Source organism: Oryctolagus cuniculus, chromosome 14 (genome assembly GCF_051225735.1).
Source record: "Oryctolagus cuniculus isolate XC-2025 breed Fujian yellow rabbit chromosome 14, ASM5122573v1, whole genome shotgun sequence".
Classification (NCBI taxonomy): Eukaryota; Metazoa; Chordata; class Mammalia; order Lagomorpha; family Leporidae; genus Oryctolagus; species Oryctolagus cuniculus.
This window is the reverse complement of record NC_142880.1, coordinates 40,054,024-40,075,622: the sequence shown is the minus strand read 5'-3', so window position 1 is coordinate 40,075,622 and position 21,599 is coordinate 40,054,024. Positions and strand designations below refer to the sequence as shown.

At 54.9% G+C, this 21,599-nt stretch overlaps 1 protein-coding gene across 11 annotated transcripts in view; it reads right to left on the bottom strand.

Annotated features, from left to right (window-relative positions):
• Positions 1-236: 236 nt before the first annotated feature.
• Positions 237-21,599, bottom strand: part of ANKRD33B (ankyrin repeat domain 33B) — an 81,576-nt gene continuing 60,213 nt past the window's right edge. For 7 of the 11 annotated variants that reach the window (XM_002714089.6, XM_089312611.1, XM_089312610.1 and 4 more), the window contains 2 exons: positions 16,654-16,794; positions 237-7,717 (listed from right to left, as the gene is read on the bottom strand). In XM_002714089.6, coding sequence (XP_002714135.2) covers positions 6,906-7,717; positions 16,654-16,794 — 953 coding nt within the window. In that variant the 3' untranslated portion in view covers positions 237-6,905. Of the gene's footprint in view, positions 7,718-10,600; positions 10,681-16,653; positions 16,795-21,599 lie in introns of all 11 variants that reach the window. The other 4 variants (XM_051853567.3, XM_089312614.1, XM_089312607.1 and 1 more) reach the window with 3 other exon arrangements.

Sequence of the window (21,599 nt, the reverse complement as noted above, 5' to 3'; positions counted from 1 at the left end):
GGAGGGAGCCCGCCTGCCCGGGGCACTTCTGGAAAGGGGCGGATTATCAGAGGTCAGGGCCACAGAGGAGACGGTGCTTCCCAGGGACTCGCGAACTCATAATCTTTGAACACACAGAGGAAGCGGTGCTGAAGGAAGCACTCATTTGTTCCCGTTAAAATCCATGACATGAAAAATACTGGTTTGCTTCACTGTTATTGTTTCCTAATTTATAGAGGCTTAAGTTTACTCCATTATCACACTTTGTACCATGTTTATTTTGCAAGTGGTTTTTAATTCTTTAGCCATAATTTTCCCAGTTCTTTACATTAGGACATCTCTCTTACATCCTTTTAAAACATCAGACACAGAACTGGTTAGAAGTTAAAAAGGAAAAACACAGTCTTTCCTGGAAATAACAGGACATCGTATTTCACAGAAAGGCGATCGCCCCTTTGAGAATTGAAGCTGCTGGGGTGACATTTCATCGTGGATCCCAAAATAGCCCTGAGGTCTAAATAGGAAAATATCTTTTATAAACCCTAACAAAATGCTCACTCAAAATAAAGCTCTCTGAAGTGTATACAGTCACAGTCGTAGTCAACACCTTCACAGCATGATGTGAGAGATACAGGACAACGAAAACAGCGTTACACTCAGAACCCAGAGCTGACCCCGGTCCATTCTGCTGCTGTCACAAAGTACCGCTGCTCAAAGCACGGGTCCTCGGCCACCCAGCACGTGGCAGGCAGAACTGGCTTTTGACCAATGAGAACTCCATTAAGGTTAGCTTTCCATGCTCGCTGGGACAGGGCACAGCATTCCAAGTCCTTCGGATGCTCCAGGGCCTCTTGGGGCTGCCGGTCACATGGCAGGGTCTGGGGTACCCTTTCATGGCTGCCAGCAAGCACACATAGTTGTACAGTTCTACAATAGCTTCCAGAACTTCTGCTAAACGTTGGCATGAGGGAGACTCCATGACGACATCCCCCACCAGACAAATCCAGCCACTCAACATGGGCCACTGTGCGAGCTGCATGGCCAGTTTCCTTTCCTGCTTCTCTCCCACCTGTTCTTTAAAAACAGTAGAAGAATGCCACAGTACAATGCAATGGTGCCTCTCAAACATGAGACTGTGAGAACGTTGATCAGAGGAGCTAACATTCGGGCAGACTTGAGAAATCTGGGTTTCTTCAGGGTACGACGTTGATTCTGGGCTTACCTGGGGCTGTGGGCTGGATGCCTGGTGGAGGTCTCCACAGGGGACATCCCCATGTGTCTGGGCCCCTCCACGTGGCCAATGCTTGTCAAAGGCAGTCATGACCCAGACCTGCTGGCAAAGGTCCACACGAGGTGGTTGGGGCATCACAGCTTGGGCTGTGTCAACTCTGGCCACATTAATGGCACATTGGCTGGGACGCTACCAGTGGGTCCTCCAGCTGTGCAGTCTGACTGAACACACACCACTGGAGCAGCTCACACCTAGAATTTCCCAGGGCCACGGCAAAGCACAAGGCTGGGTCTCCCTTCAGCACGCATGCGTGTGCATACACTCCCACCTTATAAAACACTGTCCACGCTGGTGCAGCCGCTGCTGAGGACTGTCAGAACACAGCAGGGGCTGTGCCTTTCGTAAGTCTTATTTCAGGCTGGGTCAGAGTGCGGAAATTGTGTCTGCAGCACTTGCGTTCAACTGAGTGGCTCAAAAAACTAGTCAAATGCATTCAGGTAGGTTTCCTTTCTGCCTTCTTACAAAAACTCCTCCAGAGGAATTCCTCTAGTCACTTATTTAAAATGTTAACGAACAAACACAGAACTTCACGGGCACAGACGCTGAGCAGCTGACTCGGTCAGAAAGGTGCATAAAACAAATAGTGAATGCACTGGGAAGAGGTGCAGACTTGAGGAGACAGCCTCAGAGCTGCTGGAACTGCCTTTCGGCAAGTTCACGGAGATGACAGCACCCACCCCGCAGTGGTCATTCACCGGGTCCCAGCTGCTGTCACAAACCAGAAGTGTTTCCATCAGGCGCTCTCATGACCAAGGTTCCACCTGCCCTCCAGGAGGCTGCCCAGTGGAAAGGAGCTAACTTGAGCCGTCTGGGGTGGACGCCGAGGGGCAGGCAGCAGAGACAGACCCTGGGAGGTCTTCCAAAAGACGAGCACCCACCTCCAGGGCAGAATCCAGCAAGTGGCCCACGGTGGAGGGCAGGTGCAGAGCACACACATGGGGAGCACGCTGGAGTCTCCCAGATACTGAGAGAGAGAAAGACTGGTGTTTTGTCCCGGGAAAGGCAAGCGGTGAGGAGCTCCGACCACTGTGGAGCAGGCGCACCTCGGAGAGCAGAGCCACACCTCCCTGCACAGAGCAAAGGCGGGGTCCAAGGTCAGCGAGAGCACTGCCTCCCCGCTCCGGGCAGCATGGGCCAGAGTCACAGTGCTCCTGCCAGCCAGCAGCACCACGGCCACTCTCAGTGCAGGCTCGTTTGTTCACTCTCTGCCACGTGTTTCTCCATAACGGGTATCTCTGGGGCTTCCCAACTGTCTGGGGACTGTTGTGGGCCTGGGGTCTGTCCCGGTCGAGAGCTTCTGTCACATCCACAACAGCTGTGCCCCTCCTGCAGTGACCAGGGAAGAGGTGGTGGAGCAGACCCTTCCTCACGCACAGACCCATCTGCAGCCAGCGCCAGGAACTCCACCTTGTCCCACAGAACGAGGCTTGCGTGTCGGGGATGGCAGCTGGGACCGCGCGAGGCTGAGGCGTCCAGGGCTGCAGGAGCTGCAGGGGAGCTGGAGAAGAAAAAGGCGCAGAGCCCTGCCCTGCTCCAGCCTGGCGGGTTCAGCACTGGGCTGACGGCGGGATGTTGTTCACAGAGGCTGGCAGAGAAGATGGCCGTGGGCATCCCACATATCCCAGCGTCAGCCCCGCAGGCCAAAGCCATGAGCGGCCACCTGCATTACCAGTCATCCCGCCCACAGAGTGGGGTTTGTTGCTGTTGAGACAAAGCATGCATCCACCAGGGGCAGCTGAAGACCCTGGGCACCTGCATGTCCCCCTAAACACCCCTCAGCTGCCAGAGCCCCAGCTCCATCACCCAGGACGTCCGAGGGGTCAGCAGGCATCTCACTTCCGGTCAGCAGCCGTGACACCGTCCTTCTGTCCCGTTCCATCCTCATGTACGCAAACGCTAAGATGCACTAGGCTATACCTCACCTTCTCCCCTAACTACGTTTATGTATAAATCCCTGAGAAGTACCTGTCAACTTGAAATTCACTATTTACAGTTAATGAACATCAGGGGAGCGAGCAGAGACCCCTCCATCGCAGGTCAGGAACCTCCTGGAAAAAGGGGCTGTGGGCTGGGGGCGGGTTGGACTGTGTCTTGGGGATGTGGAAGTCAGGACTTGGTGACACGGCAGGGACTCTGAGCCACAGATGATCAAGGAATTCAGTCCAACCCAAAGAAGGGCACAGGCAAAAAAGGCCAATGAGGAGCAGAGAGATGCTGAAGCAGATGGCAGAGAGCAAACACGACGAAGTCGGAGGCAACACTAAGGCAGTGGCCCCCCGAACGACACAGGAAGGGGTGTGCGCAGGGAGCGCCACCCTTCACAGTGAGTAAATGCAGCTGCGGAAAGCAACAGAAAAGCCCGAAGCTGAAAAACATCCTTGGAGCGTGGCAGGTGCATGATTCCATCCTGGGTACCAGACCACCTCATCTGCTCTGGGAAATCTTTTCTCCAAAGTGAGATGACCATGATCTTGAGCCTAAAACAGACCTTGCACTAACCCCATGAGCCCTTCAGGTGGCTCATCTGTTCACTCCTCTGCAAGGGGCGCCCAGAAAAGACCCACAGCCCTCTCCTCTCCTGGGGCCCGTGTCCTGGAGCTCCTGCGAATCCCCAGGGTGAGGGGTGATAACTCCAGAGCCCACCCTGCTGACCCCTCTGCTGACTCCTGCACTCCTCTCCTGACCTGCTTGCACCTCCTCCTGCCCATTCCAAAGGCAACAGGAGAGAGAACAAAGCGGCTGATAACGCTCTCCTTGCCTCCCAGCATTCCTCTGCCGGCAAGGCTGCTGCCCAAAAGGAGACCCTGCGCAAGCTATCTCACGTAGAGCTGCAGCAGCCACCTGGCCCCTGCCTCCCCATCTCATGAGACTGAAAGCATCCCGCAGGCAGCCACCGATGCCACTCAGCTCTGCAGAGTGGTACTGGGCAAAGTCTGCCCTCCAGCTCGAACAGCCCTTCCTGCACTGGGGTCTTGCGGGTTTTCACATTCCCTTTTGCTCCCAGGGCCCACAGCAAGCTCCCCAGGAAGCGAGACTTCCCCTGGCACCTGTCAGTCTCCTTCACAGTACCCAATGCCAGCCAGATCATAGCAGCTCCCACATAGTAGGGCAAGTGGCAAGTCCACTGTCGGGCTGGCCAAAGAAATCACTGAGCTGACCCACACTTGCTGGCTTTGCAGGCTTTTGTAAATGCACGTATCTCTACAGCTGTTTTTGCAGACCCTGAGATCATGGGATACACCCATGCCACCCCAGCAGGTCCTGTGCACCCGGCCAAGGCTGGAACTCACAGGGGAAGGCCCAGCTCAGAACAGTCCTTGGCTGTCACTCCAGTGAGACCCCATGTGTGCACAGTCCCCGACTCTCAAAATGGGTTGTGATGAGGTAGAGGGATGGGTGGGGCCAGAAATGCATACTTCTGAGTAGCAGGCAGCAGAGATCCAAGGTCTCAGTAGGGGCGGAGGGCTCCGTACCATTCCCAGTGCAAACTTCCACGGTGGAAATGGATGGGAATTCCAACATCCAGAGTCCGCCCATGCCGATCACCTGACACTGGTTGCTCCAACCAGTAACCCTTTGTGGGGGCTCAAGATGGGCATCCTGAAAAGACCACCATAACAGCAACGAGGGCCTCTCACCACCTGATGTGGAGAAATCACAGTTCTCAATGCAGGCTGCAGTGTGTAGGGGCCTGGGGGCTTCAGGAAAACCCCAGGGCGTGGCTCCCCCAGCCCCGTGAGACCTTGCACAATAGGGTAGGGGCTCTCGCTGTTCTCAAGGTCAGCCACCATGGAGAACCACAGATTCCAGACCACTGGCACTGCCCTGCTGGGTCCTCAGCCCACAGAAGTGAATGTGGGGCTCGGGACCAGCCTGGGGATTGTGTACACAAGGCAGGAAGATGCCACGATTCTGGGGGACACAGAAAGGACCCCCTCCAAAAACGGCCAGGGGCAGTCACAGCCCTCACGCCCTCCAAGGGTGACCCAACTACTGTCAGGGGTTCTCAAGGCAGATGCATCTCTGTGGAGTTGAGAAGGCGCTTCCTGGAAACTTATTTTAAACCCTGTCTCTTCATCACACCCCACAGTCTCCCCACAGACTGGGTACAGGCTGACACCCAGCTGAATGGAGTGCGGGGAGAAGCTGGTGTGAAATCCCTGACTGCTCAGGGCCTGAAATCTGCTCAAGGGGAGAAACAAGGAGAAGCCAGCACCCCCACCCTCCCCCCATCTGCATGAGACAGACAGGTGCACATCACAACATGGCTAGGGTTACAGTGGAGCACTTCCAAATCAGTCCACAATATTTTAAATCTATGGCTTCCAACTCCTTAAACTAAATATTTAAATATAGTGTCTATGCGGCAGAAAATGTCAAATCCAGATGGCCAGAGATTCATTAGCAGCTCTCAACACTGGAGATAAAAGTATGGACAAAAAACTCCCACTGAGAGCTGGGCACCCGAGAAAATCAGCAAAACCCACACCTGGGGAATTCTATAAAGCTGTCTTGCAGATGAGCGGAAAACTGGGGCAACCACCAGAGGAAAACTCAAAGCAGTCCCCACAGGAGGCAGTCTCTGGACTTGCATCTTGAGAAAAGGGGCACCCAGTCTGCTTGGGGAGACTTGACAGAAAGGGGCACCCTGTCCACTTGGGAAGACTTGGCCAAAAGGGGCACCCTGTCTGCTTGGGGAAACTCGGCCTGCAACACATTTTCCTACCACCTCCCAATCCTAATCACCCTCCCCACTTCAGCAGTGTGTGCTATGGGGGTTCCTAGCTATCTTTACATCTATATCACATAACTAAATTTCACCTTTCTGGTCATCACTTATCAAATAGGCCCTCAATTGATTAGGTGACTTTTTTCTCTCATTTCTATGTTTTTAAATGTTAAAGAGCCTGTATACAGTTTATCTAAAATCCCTTGCTTAAAGTGCATATAGTTCTAGCAATAAATACCTGTTGATCTACACACTGTTTCATAATTTGGCAACTTTCTTCATTATTATTACTCTACGGGTAAGAGTTTTAAAAATAAGATACAATGAAATCTGATCCCTCTGTCTCACTCTATCATTTTGCTATAAAAGTCAACAATTCCCTCAAAGAGAAACAAATGTTCACATAAAGAAATCAGAATACCCAGTGCCCTCCTGCACCAACAAGAAACCAACTGCAAAAGGGGACGGGGTTCCCACAGATCCATGTGAACTCACACTGTCACAGGCCTCGCTCTGGTAACAGTTATCTTAAAACCTTCAGACAAACAAACGTAGTAACACCGCCTTCAGTACAAAGAGCCCCGTTGTCTGTATAATGCTCTGAATTTGATTCTGATTAAAAATACAAAACTTCTGAAAAAAAAAATGCCCTCTGATAAATTGCTCTTGAAAATCGTTCCTTGGGGTGCTCCAATGGGAGACCTCCAGGCAGATGGCCCACGAGGTGTCTGGATTGCTAGCGGAATCAGCCCTGAGCAAATGTGATTCCCTCCTGGGAGCAGCCTGAGCACACAGCATAGAAACACGGACAGCTTCATGGGTCCTGGGAGGGGCACGGTTCCCGCGCACGCGCCCCGCAGGCGCAGGTGCACCCTTCCGCAAGCTGCCCGCACACAGCCCGCGCCGTCACGTCCTTTTCCTCCAGCGCGGCGCCCGCCTCTCCTTCTGCGCTTCTGCCTGGCGCTGCTTCTCCGCCTCCTCCGCCCTCTTCCTCTCCTCCTTGGCCTCCTTGTACCGCCACTTGGGGATCTGCAGGTGGGCGCTGTCCTTGGTGCTGCCCTTGCCCGCTGCCCGCTCAGGCTGGAAGGTGGGCGCGGGTGCCTTGCTGATGCGCACTCGGGGCACCACGACACCAGGCCGCACGCTGCTGCGCCGCAGGAGCTGCAGCAGGCTGGCCTTGCGGGGGACGGCGTGGCTGGCTCGCCGCAGGCTGGCCAGTGGCACCCCTTCCTGCGAGTCGCCCGTGGCCTGTGAGGTCCGGAATTGCGGCTGTGGGCTCCTCTCGGGGCCACCGGCGGCTTGGGCCCCCTGTGCTGCCAGGATTTCCTGCACCGCCAGCCGCCGTTTCCCCACGCACGGGGGGTCCTCGGGGCACACGGTCTGGCAGACGATGGCCACAGCGGGGCTGTAGAGGCTCGTGGTCATCCTCACCATGTGGTCAAGGACCCCTCCGTCCTCTAGGCCTGGGGCGGAGCGGGAAGACAGCGAGAACCGCAGGCACTCGGCAAGCCTCTGCAAGCAGCTTTTGGAGCCTGCCGGCTTCGGGGCTCCCACGGGCGGCAGCGGCAGCTCCGGCTTGTAGGATTCCCCAAACTGCTCCGGGCAGGGGCGCTCCAGCAGCCTACGCATGAGACGCACAGCCTCGGCCCGGCCTGTGTAAGCGGCCCACTCCTGGGGCGACATCCCGCGTCGGGGGTCCTTCGCGTGCACATCTGCCCCTGAAACACGGAAAACACAAACGGGAGTGGGTTTGGGTGACAGAAGCACTTTCCTTGCACCAGCAGAGGTGCAGCCAAGCCCAGGGCCCTAGAGCAGGCTCTGCCCTGCCACTGTGTGGAAAGAGCCCTCCCCCGCCACCTTTACTGTGATCACACAACCGCCTCCAAGCACTGCCATCCATGGTCTTTCCTAAGTAAAACCTCACCTGAATTCAGATCCTGTGATTCCATGAAGAAGGGACAACAAAGCCATCTCCCCACACTTGCATGCTGTGACCAAAGTGTTCTGAAAATCCCACCCGGCGAAGTTGCCTGCCTGCACCCAGTGCCCACCTGATATCCTCTCACTTGGAGGGCTGCCGGGGGTCCTGCCTGGAGGAAGCAGCCCACCCTTTGCCTGTCACACCCGCTGGCTGAGTGGAGGGGGTGGGGCTTCCCCGGGATAGAGGCCATGCCCTGCTCAGTTTGGTTGCCTCCCATTCACCCAGGACTCCTCACCCAACAAACCACAGTCACAGTAGGAGCTGCCTGGGCTGGCAAAGCCGGTACCAGAGAGCAGGGAGCAGGTCTCAGGCTTGGGCCTCCTGACCCCAGCCCAGTGCCCATCCTGCCCCCAAGCAGGGCAGGGGGATGATGAGTTTTCTGCAGGCTAGAGCACCCCCAGGACTTACTGGGCAGGGGTCTTGCATCTTACAGTTAGTTGCCTGTAAGTCAAGGAGAGGACCCTCCCCAGTGTGGTGAGATCAGCCAATCAGCTAGCAGTCTCGCCTGGGCACAGCAGCCTCAGCTCCTGCCTGCGAGCCTGCCCTACAAACCCGAAACCCATCAACCACCACGACCGCGTGAACCACAACTCTTTTTTTTTTTTTTTTAATTTGACAGAGTTAGACAGTGAGGGAGAGAGACAGAGAGAAAGGTCTTCCTTCCGTTGGTTCACCCCCAAATGGCCACTATGGCTGGAACTACGCCGATCCAAAGCCAGGAGCCAGGTGCTTCCTCCTGGTCTCCCATGCAGGTGCAGGGCCCAAGGACTTGGGCCATCCTCCACTGCACTCCCGGGCCACAGCAGAGAGCTGGACTGGAAGAGGGGCAACCGGGACTAGAACCCGACGCCCATATGGGATGCCGGCGCCACAGGCAGAGGATTAACCTAATGAGCCACTGTGCCGGCCCCAATGAACCATAACTCTTAACAATAAATCTCGTAATGTACACTTCCTACTGGCTCTATTTCTCTGCAGAACTTTGACTGACACACCCCAGTCTCCCTCACACTAGTCACTTCCTTAAATCCTCCCATAGCACCCACTGTCCCCCTACCCACTGCAAAATTAAGCTTCAGCTCAAAATGGTGAAATTGCATACATTTCAGCTTGATACCACAGAAGCTAATATGCAACTGCTGTTCAGTGGTGTGGAGAATCAGCGCAATTTTCTAGTCTGCAAGCTCCTCTGGAAACCAGGACCGGCTGAGGCATCTTCATTTATACCTCACATAGACCCAGGTGTCTGGCACACAGTGGCTGATCAACAGTGCTGATGGGACCAGCGCTGTGGCACAGCAGGTTAACGCCCTGGCCTGAAGCGCTGGCATCCCATATGGGCTCCGGTTCGAGTCCCAGCTGCTCCGCTTCCAATCCAGCTCTCTGCTCTGGCCTGGGAAAGCAGTAGAAGATGGCCCAAGTCCTTGGGCCCCTGCACCCACATAGGAGACCTGGAAGAAAATGTTGGCTCTTAGCTTCAGATTGGTACAGCTCCGGCCAGAGGAGCCATCTGGGGAGTGAACCATCGGATGGAAGATATATCTCTCTGTCTCTCCTCTCTCTCTGTAACTCTGACTTTCAAGTAAAATAAATAAATCTTAAAAAAAAAAAAAAAAAAGAACAGCCACCCTGGAAGAGGGGTGATTATTTGGAAGTGGAAATCAGGATGGAACTCATTAGCTAGAGCACAATTTATAAAGTGACTAAAACGAAAAGGGGGCAGTAAAAATGTCACTGCAAAAAATAGATGACACATTAAACCTTAATTAATTGCATGCCACTCTGAAAAGGAACAAACTACAAAATTAAAATCTTAATGAACACTGCTTGAAAGACACATTTTTCAAATGCTAATGGCAAACTAAAGGAACAGCTGTCCAGAGTTCCTGTTCCCCAGTCTTTTCAAGATGAGCTCAGAAAACACAAACACTCTAAAGAACAAAAGCAATGGGACTACAGTATGGCCCTAACATCTCAGGCCTGCCGTAAATTAGGGATTTACTGCCCAAAGAAGCTACTGGTGACAGCAATATCACAAAGTAACTCAATCATGAAAGACAAGCAATGGTGACTAACTTCTTATAGGAAAACCTTTCAGGAATACGGAGACTCCTTAAATGTCACTGTGCCCATCTCCTCCACAGGAGGCCACCTGCATCCTTAATCCCATCCAGTGCTGTTTCATCCAGGGCCCAAATATGTCAATAGGTGGGCTCCTGCCTATGGGTGCACCTGCTGCCACGTTGAATGCTCTGAGCTGCAGCATTCTCTCTGTTATTCAAGGCAGCAGCAGGCTCAGTTCTAGGCAATGCATCACAACTGCCCTAAACCAGCACTTGTCAACATCAGCACTCTTGACACTCAGGGCCAGACAACCAGTGACCAGGAGAGCTACTCTGGGTCCTGCAGGTGTCAACAGCATGCTCAGTCTCTGCTCGCCAGGTGCCAGTAGCACTCCATCAGTTCACGACAACTAAAAATGTCCCCAGCCATCGTCAAATGTCACCCTCACAGAGAAGCATGGATGCAACCTCAGGACTGCAGTCCTAGTCCCCACTGCCCCATGACACCGTGCCAGCCCTAAAGTGCTGTTGCCCTATGCCCAAAGGGGCCGACGTACCGGGGGAACGTGAGACACAGATGGGAGGCCCGAGGGTCTGGTGGCTGCGCTGGAGCTGGGTGGTGACAAGGCGACAAGCTCTGGAGGAAAGAACTGGGGTCTGAGATGCGTTTGCGGAGCCCAGGGCCCGCCCTGCAGGGACCACCAAGCTCAGGACCGCCGGGGAGGTGAGGAAAGCAGCAGCTTGGAGATGGGGATGTCTGTTCCAGCAGCATGTGCTCCAAACAGGTGCTAAAGAGGAATAACATCTGCCTTCCATCCCTCATTCTCAGCTTCCCCCCGAGAGTCAGGCCAGATGTGTGTGAGGGGGCGGAGGCGTGGGGGGAGCCCAAACACATCACTCCCTCCCCTCTCCCCAGCCAGTCCCCAGCCCCATGTTACCCACCCTGCAAAGCCCAGCTCAGGCCTCCCTCCTGCTGCTCCAGGGGACCGCTGTGGACCCACCAGCCCTTGCCAGCCTCTTCCCGGGACAGACCAGGATGGAGACGCCCAGCTCCAGTCCAGTCTCCTCCACAGTAGGGCAGCTAGGACTGAAGAAGGATGCTCCCACCACCACCAGCTTCCTTGTTGCTCAGCACAGCATTTCTGAGTTGTCCTGTCAACTATGGGGGGGCCCGGGGGCTGAGTTCCACTCGCCCACGAGGGTGCGTACCCAACTCACGAGCCCCACAGATTAGCATCCATCCCCTCCCTGCTTCACTTCCTCCTGCCTCCCTAGGCCCCCTGAGGTCATACTGCAGAAAACCTGCTCAGCTTGCGGTTTGCTGAGGGGTGCCAGGCAGACCTGGTTTTTATAGTCCTTTCTCTAATAACCGTAATAGCTCCGCTGTGACAAACTCAGCTCCCAGGAAGCTCCTGTTGTCCTTACAAACAGGGAGCAACTGTTCCGGTGACATCAGTCACCTGGCTTGTGGCAGAAATGTGACCATCAGGGGAAGGAGCGTCTCTGTCATCCCTTCCTTGACTTGTTTCCTAGCTGCTTTGCTCCCTGCAAGCGCAGGAAGTTCAAGGCTTCTGTAGGCTTGCTTTTGCCTCCCACGGCGGCAGCGATGTCATCACACCTCAGGTATAAAAGCGAACGCTCTAAACAGGTGTGGGACCTGCCACCCTCTGCCAGTTCTGCCTCTCTCTAGCCAAAAATCACATCCTCGGGTGGCTTCTCAGAGCCACTTATTTAAATAGACCTGTCACTCCGGGGTATTAATATTTCAGGGAGTTAACGAGGCTCTGCACTCCCGCTTGCAGTTCTCACCAGCAGAGCCGGAATTATTCCTTAGGAAGTCAAAACCAAAGATCCAAAGGGAAAAAGAGAGCGAGCAAGCAAGCAAGGAAGAAATAGCTTTTCAGAACCCAGCCATAATTTGTATTAAAACCCAAAGTTTTAAACATTCTAATATTTTTGTTCAACCTGACAAGGCAAATAAGAACTAGCATGAGCTCCTATGCTATGAACTATCAGAAAATTTAAACAATTCGATAATTTGTCACTTCTAAATGGCAACAGTTCCTTTTGAGCATAATGAAATCATAGCTTAGAAATTGAAGTTGGGAGGGAGGGGGGTCCAGCGCTGTGGCACAGCAGGTTAAGCTGCCGCCTGCAGTGCCAGCATCCCATAAGGGCACCAGTTCAAATTCCAGCTATTCCACTTCTGATCCATCTTCCTGCTAAAGCGCCTGGGAAGGCTGTAAAGGACAGCCCAAGTGCTTGGGCCCCTGTACTCACATGGGAGACCCAGAAGGAGCTCCTGGCTTCAGATCAGCCTAGCTGCGGCCTTTGTGGCCATTTGGAGGGTGAACCAGTGAATGGAAGAGCACGCGCGCGTGCTCTCTCTCTCTCTCTGTCTCTCCTCTATATCTGTAACTCTGCCTTTCAAATAAATAAGTAAATCTTTAAAAAGAAAGAAAGGAAAGAAAGGAGAGGAAAGGAAAGGAAAAGAAATTGGGTGAAAAAACACTCATTTTCAGAAAAATACTGCGCTTGACAAAATCAGAATGAGATACACATTTTTACCAGGAATCTGTCGTAGTGCTTTCCTTTTGCTTTTAAAGTGATCACAGGTGGCTGGCACTGAGGCATATGTGAAAGCTGCTGCCTGGGACACTGCTGTCCTATTCAGGCACCTGTTCGAGTCCCAGCTGCTCCACTTCTAATCCAGCTCCCTGCTAATGGCCTGGGACAGCAGCAGGAGATGGCCCAAGTGTTTAGGCTCTGCCACCCATGTGGGAGACCCGGAAGAAGCCCCTGGCTCCTGGCTTTGTATTGGTTCAGCTCCGGCCATTGCTGCCATCTGGGGAGTGAACCAGTAGATGGAAGATCTCTTTCTGTCTCTCCCTCTCTGTAACTCTTTCAAAAGAAATAAATATATCTTTTTAAAAATAATAATAAAATAAACAAAGTGATCCCAGGATCCCTGCAAAGAGCTTCGAGTCAGCTTCCTCATGGAAATACAAGCGCACCCTGTACGGAAGCAGCAATCTCAGAGAAATTCCCAGGCTGCTGCTGTCTCTCAACACTTTCATTCTGTCTACACTGATAGGAACTGAAAAGGAAACGAGAAGAAATAAAAATATCTGTGCGAATTCTGTAGGCACCTCGGCAAGGATCCTTACCGCTGTTCACCAACCCAGGAAGCCACCCAACCACGGACGTGTCTTTCAGCCAAACTTACACACGAAGTGCAAGGGAAAATGAACCCCACTTTTCTAGGAAGAACTGCAGTAGGAGGAGATGAAAAGCTTCCTCCAGGAGGTGTCACATTTTCATTTCAGGCAGGAATGCAGAGTAAGCTGCAAAGGAGAAACTTCCACCATGCCAAAGATTCTCTTCTCCCTTTTGCATCCTTTCCCACTAAAATTAGTTTCAGCAGTGGTTCTAAACTGGGGTCAATCCCGCCCCCCAGGACAGCTGCAAGGCCTGGAGACCCTCTGGGCTGTCCCAGCCTGGGGGTGCTACAGTCAGCTAGCGGAGGAGGCCAGGGATGCTACTCAAAACCCGACACAAGGAAGAACCCGTCTAGTAGTGACAGGATGGAGAAACCCTGCGAGCACAGTCTCTGACCCTCCACAGGAAAGCGGAAGCATCTCACTACAAGGATACTTTCCAAGGGACAGTGAGCCACATTTCCTCGTTCATGCAGCAAACAACTGCTAAATACATAAATGCACCAGCAACGATCATCACACCGATGGTCATAAGCAAGAGGAACCGCCAGGCGGGATCCGAGGGCGGTCCTGTGTGGACTCACTCACTCCCCAGCACGACTTCCAGAAGTGGGTGTTGTCAAAAGCCACATTCTACAGAAGGGGAAACTGAGGCCCAGGGAGATGAGCAGTCGGCTCCAGCTTTACAGAGGGGCTGGACTTGAAGCCAGGGCCCCGACTTTGTGGGTTGGGTCATCTCTGCTCCAGGTCCCAACACACAGTGCGCGACACACGACACACAAGGACCTACACTGATAAGGACCATTCTGGACAAGGACGGGAAGCGGCTCACAAGGCAGGGAAGGGGGCAGAGAACCTAACGCTAAGCATGTCTCCAAATATGGGGGGGGGGGGTGGTTGGGGAACCTATTAACACAAAGGCACTGCCCTCAGGCAGGTGTTTCCATAACCCTGCACCTGCCCTCGGATGTGCCTAAAGCCTCTAGGAGACCTAGGAAGGAAAGCACAACAGTGACACAGCAGTGATGGGAAGGAAATGGACCTGAACAAGAGTTTGCACTTCACACTAATTCTCTGGAGAAGACGCACTGATGTGATTGACACCATAAATTTTCTGCACTCAGCAGCCCATCCAGCCAGCCCGAAGTGGATAAAGCTTCTGCCCAACACAAAAACACCACATAGTCACCATTCAATTAGGAGGTGTCATTTCCCCCGGATATGACAGGCAGAGCCAGACGCCACGGACACTAGGATCTGGTTTTTCTCTAATGAAATTATCATGGAATCAAAAGCACAGGCAATGAGATTAGTTTTCTTTCTTTCTTTCTTTCTTTCTTTATTTATTTATTTATTTTGACAGGCAGAGTGGACAGTGAGAAAGAGAGAGACAGAGAGAAAGGTCTTCCTGTTCCACTGGTTCACCCTCCAATGGCCGCCGCGGCCAGCGCACCGTGCTGATCCAATGGCGGGAGCCAGGTACTTATCCTGGTCTCCCATGGGGTGCAGGGCCCAAGCACTTGGGCCATCCTCCACTGCACTCCCTGGCCACAGCAGAGAGCTGGCCTGGAAGAGGGGCAGCTGGGACAGAATCTGGCGCCCCGACCGGGACTAGAACCCAGTGTGCCGGCGCCTCAAGGTGGAGGATTAGCCTAGTGAGCCGCGGTGCTGGCCGAGACTAGTTTTAATTAGGACCTCTTTTATTTCCAAGATTTCGATCTTCAAAGTCTCTCTCCTCGCTCACTGAGTTTGCTTTTCTTAATGCATTCCCTAAGATGGGTTAAAGCAGGGTGAGTAAAAGCCAAAAGCAAGCTGTGAATCCTACAGCCCCAGCCTAGTCACAAGAAAACCACCACACAGGACCCAGTGGGGAGACACTGCGCACAGCCCGGTATCAACACTGTTAAGCCACCAACAACAGGGTAAGCCTGAGGAGGTGACACTCGCAGACCAGACGGGACTGGGGACATGGAACAACTAGATTCAGGGGCTGACTGGGGTCCTGGAATTAAAAGTGGACCTTAGGGGCTGCTGCTCTGATACAGTATGTTGGGCCACCAACTGCAACGCCAGGATCCCATATGCAGGCTGGTGTGGGTCCCTGTTGCTCCACTTCTGACCCAGCTCCCTACTAACACACCTGGGAAAGCAGTGGAGAATGGCCCAAGTGTTTGGGCCCCTGCCACCCATGTGGGAGACTGAGATGGAGTTCCTGGCTCAGACCCGGCCACTGTGGCCAATGGATGGAAGATCTACCTCTCTCTCTCCCCCACCTCCCTTTCAAACAAACAAATCTTTAAGATAATTAATAATAACAGTAATAATGGCCAGAAGAACTCTGATGCCAACTGCAGAAGGGTGCTATGGTCAGAAGGTTGGTGCCCACTCAAGTTCCCATGTTGGGAGGTGACCATGTCCTGAGGGTGCAGCCCTCCTGAATGGGGTTGGTGCCCTTAGAAAAGAAGCTTGCAGGGGGCTCTTTGCCCCCTCCACCACGTGAAGATACTACCAGAAGAAACAGGCCTGCACCAGACCCTGGTCTTGGACTCTCCTGCTCCCAGGACCATGACCTACAAAGTATCCAGTCCGCACTATCCCCTTACAGCAACAGGGACAGACAGAGGGGCGGGACCCCTCCAGGGGAACTCCTAACCCAATGCCAAAGCAAAAACAAAGACAAAATGAACTACCCAGCAGTGGCACCCCCCACCGACTCAGCCCTCAGCTGTTCCCTGCACACCTGACACCTGCTCTCATTCAGTTCTCACGGCCTGACGCAGCTTGCTAAATGTGACCTTTGCCTCCAACCTGCAGTCGGTCGGGCAGGATCCAGCTGAGTAGCACAGCACATCTGTGCGATCCTGGCCCGGATTACGAAGAGCTGTGACAGCGCACCCCCAGGCAGGTGGGACAGGGAAAGGCCTTCTCCAAGACGGCAAGGAGGAAGTGGCCCAGGACAGCTGCCCTGTGGACCCAAAGCTTCCGCCCAAGTTCTTCCCACACTGAGACGTGTCACAGCAAGAGGAACAAACTGCAGCTCCCCACACAACGCCAACCCCGGCACGCGGGGAGCGACGGTGGCCTGGCCTCCTCCACCGTCCTGTGCCCGCCTTTGGCTGGGCATTCCTGCCATCCACAGCCAAGCACAGAACACACATTTCTGAAGAACACACTTGGGGAGCAGGCTGGGTAAGGGGTGAGGGCAGCTCTCACCCCTCCCCAGAGCACCGCAGAGAGCGCCCCCTGCAGGCCTGGAGGCAACTGTTCAGATGACAGCCAAGTCCTCAGCAAAGGCACGGCCCTTTGTCAGACTCCTAGACTTTGTGGCTCCCAGGGCGAAGGGGCAGCCCAGCATCCCCGGGGCTGGACACTGCAAGGCAGGCGGGACGTACCTGCGAGCATCAGGGCGCGGATGCAGTCCGTGCGGCCCTGCATGGCAGCTTTCATCAGGGCCGTGAAGCCAAACACGTTCCTCCTCTCCAGGTCGAGGCCCGGGAAGTAGTTCAGCAGGTAGCTGGTGATGGTGGCGTGCCCTGTAAAGAGAGGTGCACACGTGTGGAGGCGCTCGAGCCCACAAGGCTCTCGGGGAGAGAGACAGAGAGGGTGATGCTCCACCCCCGCCCTGGGCTGGCACGTATATGCATGCAAGCGTGTGCACTGTATGTACTGTGTGTATGTGCACATATGTGTGTCAAATCCCAAGAGACAACTCTCCCAGAGCCCAGGAAGCAGAGAAGGCACAGGACACAGCCTGGCCCCATGCCCACACCCGTCAGCAGCCCCTGGCCATGGGGAGAGGCCCTGTCCCATCATGCTGCTGAGGAGGGGGCTGGAGCCAGGGCTGTGGGCATGTAGGGGGCAGCCTGGTGTAGACACAGCCGGCAGGACAGGCGCTGGCAGCTCCCTGCAGGAGCCTCGGTGCAGACAGACACGAGTTGCAAGGAGCTTCTCTACCATCCCCGAGTGCTCGGCGCAGGGCGAGGAACCCGTCAGCCCAGCAATAGGGTGCAACCTGTTCACACTCACGACCCCTCTGCAGCAGGCCTCTGCGTCTCACACAGCCTGTTACAACCAACAGCCCCTTCCATTCAAGCTAAGCAAGCGGGAACACTGGAGAGCCCAGATCTCTCCCTCGCACCTCCCAGAAAGGATCTGCTCCTGCTCATTCCCAGAGGGCATCTGCAGACGCTCTCAGCGAGGGGCACACAGGACAGCCTGGTCTAAGGCTCAGCAGCCCAGGATTCTCCCACCCAAACCCAAACGGGGGCCAGCGCTGTGGCGTAGCAGGTAAAGCCACCACCTGCAGTGCCGGCATCCCATAGGGGCACCGGTTTAAGTCCCAGCTGCTCCACTTCCAGTCCAGCTCTCTGCTAATGGCCTGGGAAAGCAGTGGAAGATGGCCTGAGTCCTTGGGCCCCTGCACCCACTTAGGAGACCCAGAGGAGGCTCTTGGCTTCAGATTAGCACAGTTCTGACCATAACAGCCACCTGGGGAGTGAACCAGAGAAGGAAAGACTCTCTCTCTGTGTAACTGATTTTCAAATAAATAGATCAATCTTAAAAAAAATAAATCCAAACACTGCGGTTTAAAAAGAACAAATGGAGCAGGGAAGTAGCCTCTCTGCACCCCAAGAAGCGGCTCTGGGGTCAGCCGCCTGTGCCACCAACGCCACCCTGTCCTGTGTGAGCGCACCCACCCTCCGCACCTGACACTCTGAGGGCAGGGCCGTGAGTTTATGGGGTTATCCTGTGCACTGCAGGATGCTGGCAGCATCGCTAGTCCCCAGCTCCAACCCCTCTCCGTGCTGCTTCTCCCGCAGCTCCCTGGCTCGTGCTGGCCTGCAGGTGTCCAGGCCCCCAGAGGTCCCCGTGTGCTCTCCGTTCTCTCTGCATCCCTATTTCCTCCCAGGGAAACACGCTGTGGAGAAGACCGACCCATTTCACCTCCGGCTGAGGCTTCCCAGGGGCTACACTTGGTGAGACGAGGGGCAGGGAGAGGAGGCAAAGCCACCAGTCTGACCCACACACTTCCCCTGTGCACCCTGTGGCAGCTTCCCAGAGCCCCGCCTCCTGCTGAGGCCGAGACCTCCTGCAGGGAGGGGCCGGCGCCCTTGGCCTTCGTGCCCCAGCCCTTTCAGTGCCCAGCAGACCTAATGTTAAATCCTCCTTGTTCCTGAGCGGCTCCTGTCTTCCCATCCACGCCCTGTGTCCCCCTTGGGGACAGTGCTGCCTTCCTCCACAGTAAATCCCAGGATTAGTGTCTCTCCAGCTGCCACATTAGAAACAAACAAGCAACCCAATAAGAATTCTTCCCAGAAGCAGGCCTGCCTGCCACGCGACCCCATCTGCCCCCTGTCTCCTCGACCCACTGCTGCCCCCAAGTGGGAGCCAGGCCCTTCCCAGCCACAGAGCCCCTGACAAACATGACAGTGACACAAACGGCTGCAACCTCCAGGCTCCAAGACTCACGGGGTCCCCACACCACGCAGGAGGGACTCCTGCTCTCTCTGCTTGGCCTGCCTCTGCACCGGTCACTGAGAGCCAGCCAGGGCGGTGGCGAGATCTGCAATCTGCAATCTGTTTAGAGCCACTTCCCTGGGAGCATGAAAGAGCGAGACCACCTGAGTTTCAGCAGGATGCGCTCCACACCGATGTATCCCATACACCTGGAACAGGAGAGCAGAGGGAAACCAGAGAACCCGCAGAGCAAACCGCCCATTATGCAGATCTCTTCTGCATGGTGTGCTGGCTTTTGGCTTTGCCAGGACAGCAGAAACCCACTCCCCACACAGACGACAATCTGGGTGGGCCGATGCTCCTAAGAACATGTAACTGTCATCTTTTCTTCTTTTTTAAAAAGATTTATTTTCCTATTTATTTGAAAGGCAGAGTTACAGAGAGAGCAAGACAGAGAGCTGCTGGTTTGCTCTCCAAATGGCCAAGATGGGTGCAGGGGCCAAGCACTAGGGACATCTTCCATTGCTTTCCCAGGTACTTTCCTGCAGGAAGCGGGACAGGAAGTGGAGCAGCTGGGACTCAAACAGGCATCTGTATGGGGTACTGGCATCGCAGGTGGTGGCTTTACCCACTATGCCACAATGTCAGCCCCAACTTTGCTTCTTAAAAACCAGGACAACTAAGCAAAGGGAGACTTCCTCACCTTCTGTGTGTGATTTACACACATATACACACACATACAGCCTTTCTTGGACAAGCGAATCTAAACACGGCCCATATTGGAATCCAGTTGGAATCTACTCCATTTAAGATATCAGGGAACAGGATTTGGCTCCCGAGAGTCTCAGAGAAGCCCTTAGAAAGGATGGGCTGACCACAAAGACCCCACACACCCACTTCCTCACTGCACCTTACCCTACCTAAGACAAGAGCACAAGGGACCCAGGTTGAACAGGAACTTGGACAGACCTGCTTTAAGGGGGGCCAACGTAGACAAAGAGCTGGGCACTTGAGGGACCCGGCTCCGAGAATACTCCAGGCCAAGTCCTGAGGCCACGGAGCCACCGCCCGTTCCACATCTGTGGACGGGGAGTAACAGCACCTCGGCGTGTGGAAATCACAGCAGGGAACGCACATGAGAAGCACCCTGCCACAGAAATAGACTGCAGCCAAGCAGGAAGCCGGTCTCAAAGGGGCAGCACGCACACCCCAGGACCTGTGGGTGGTGCACAGTGACTTCCCCGGGGGTGAGAAATGGGGGTAACCTCGCGGAGGAGTGATGGAGCGCGGCCTCAGACAGGGTGTCAGAGCTGACATCGCCAGGCACAAGCCCTGTCGGCGGCAGGTGCCCATGATGGGGGGGGAGGAGGGGGCGGCAGGGGAATAGCCCTCCCTCAAAACCCACAGCTCCCGTCCAATCATGAGGAAAGCAGCAGGCGCATCCAGGTCAAGGCATGCGCCACAGAACCGCCAAGGTCACCAAAAGCAAAGGAAGTCTAAGAAACCAACACAGCCCAGAGGAGTCTAAGGGGACGTGAGGACGTGAGCACTGAACATGATGTGGAACGCCGGCCGGGACCCTGGAACAGGAGGTGGACAGGACAGGGAGCTGGGTACAGAGTGGGCTTGGCAAGCAAGAGGCTTCGGCCTCAGTTCCTTCACTGTATGACCCCAACGACAGCACAGACCCGGTGCTACGTGCAGGGGAATTCTCGCAATCCCCGATTCTGAAACCAAACGCCTGATTTCAGAAAAGATGGAGCACAGGGCCACAGGGAAACACACAGGCAGGGACGGGGATTCACGGCCGACTCCCTGGTGTGGAGCCTCTCCACGCACGCCCAGAGGCACCCGGAGGTAGCGGCAACCTCCCTGGGCACACAACCGACAGAAGACGGAGACCAGACCCGGGGAGGGCAGAGCAGGGACAGAAGTGGCTGACCCAGGGGTTACCAAAGAAGTGAGGGACAGGGGCTGCAGATTAAGCCGCCACCTGCACTGCCAGCATCCCATACAGTTGCCAGTTCAAGTCCCAGCTGCTCCACTTCCAATCCAGCTCCCTGCTAATGTGTCTGGGAAAGCGGCAGCAAATGGCCCAAGTACTCAGGCTCCTGCACCCACGTGGGAGACCCAGAGGAAGCTCTGTGCTCCTGGCTTTGGCCTGGCCCAACAGTCTCCTCTTGTTCACAGCTCACTCCCCTCACTAACGGCTGGCTCCTCCCCTTCCCTGTGACTCAGTGGCTCCTCTGACAAGAGCCTCAGCCAGCAGCAAGTTTGTAGGTGTGACATGAGCAGAAGCGGGAGAGACTCTGATCCGGTTAGTCCCATCCCCACCCCCGCTTCACACCTGTGCCCCACAGGAAATGGTGGAGCAGTTTCCCCAGGCTCAAGGGCCCAGGACCAGGGTCCCCAGCTCAGTCACAGACTCAAGCAAGGGTCACCTAGATCCACTGGTCCCAGCCTATCTACAGGGACATGAGATCAGCAACAGCTGGCTGCCACGCATGCTCCAAAAATCATCTGAGCGACAGTAATCCCTGTAGATCAGTCGTCACAGGCCAGCTACCTGCCGTCAATCACTCGAGCTTCCTTCTCCCCCCCCCCCCAGTGCCCCTTCGTGCAGCTGAACATCCCACCCTGCCAGCCCCGCCCCACCCCTGCTTCCTGTTCCTCCCTCCTCACCTCCCTCCCTGAGCTGAGCCAAGCACAGCTGCACCCCTGCCCCGGCTGTCCGCTCCCCAGAGGGCCAGCATGACCCCTTCAATCCCCATGGTTTCTGCTCTCAAATGAGGTCTCAACTCCCACCGATTCTCTGCGACCTCACCACCAACGCCGTCTCCTTGATCCCGTGACCCCACAAACGCGCCGTGCCTTCTCCAGT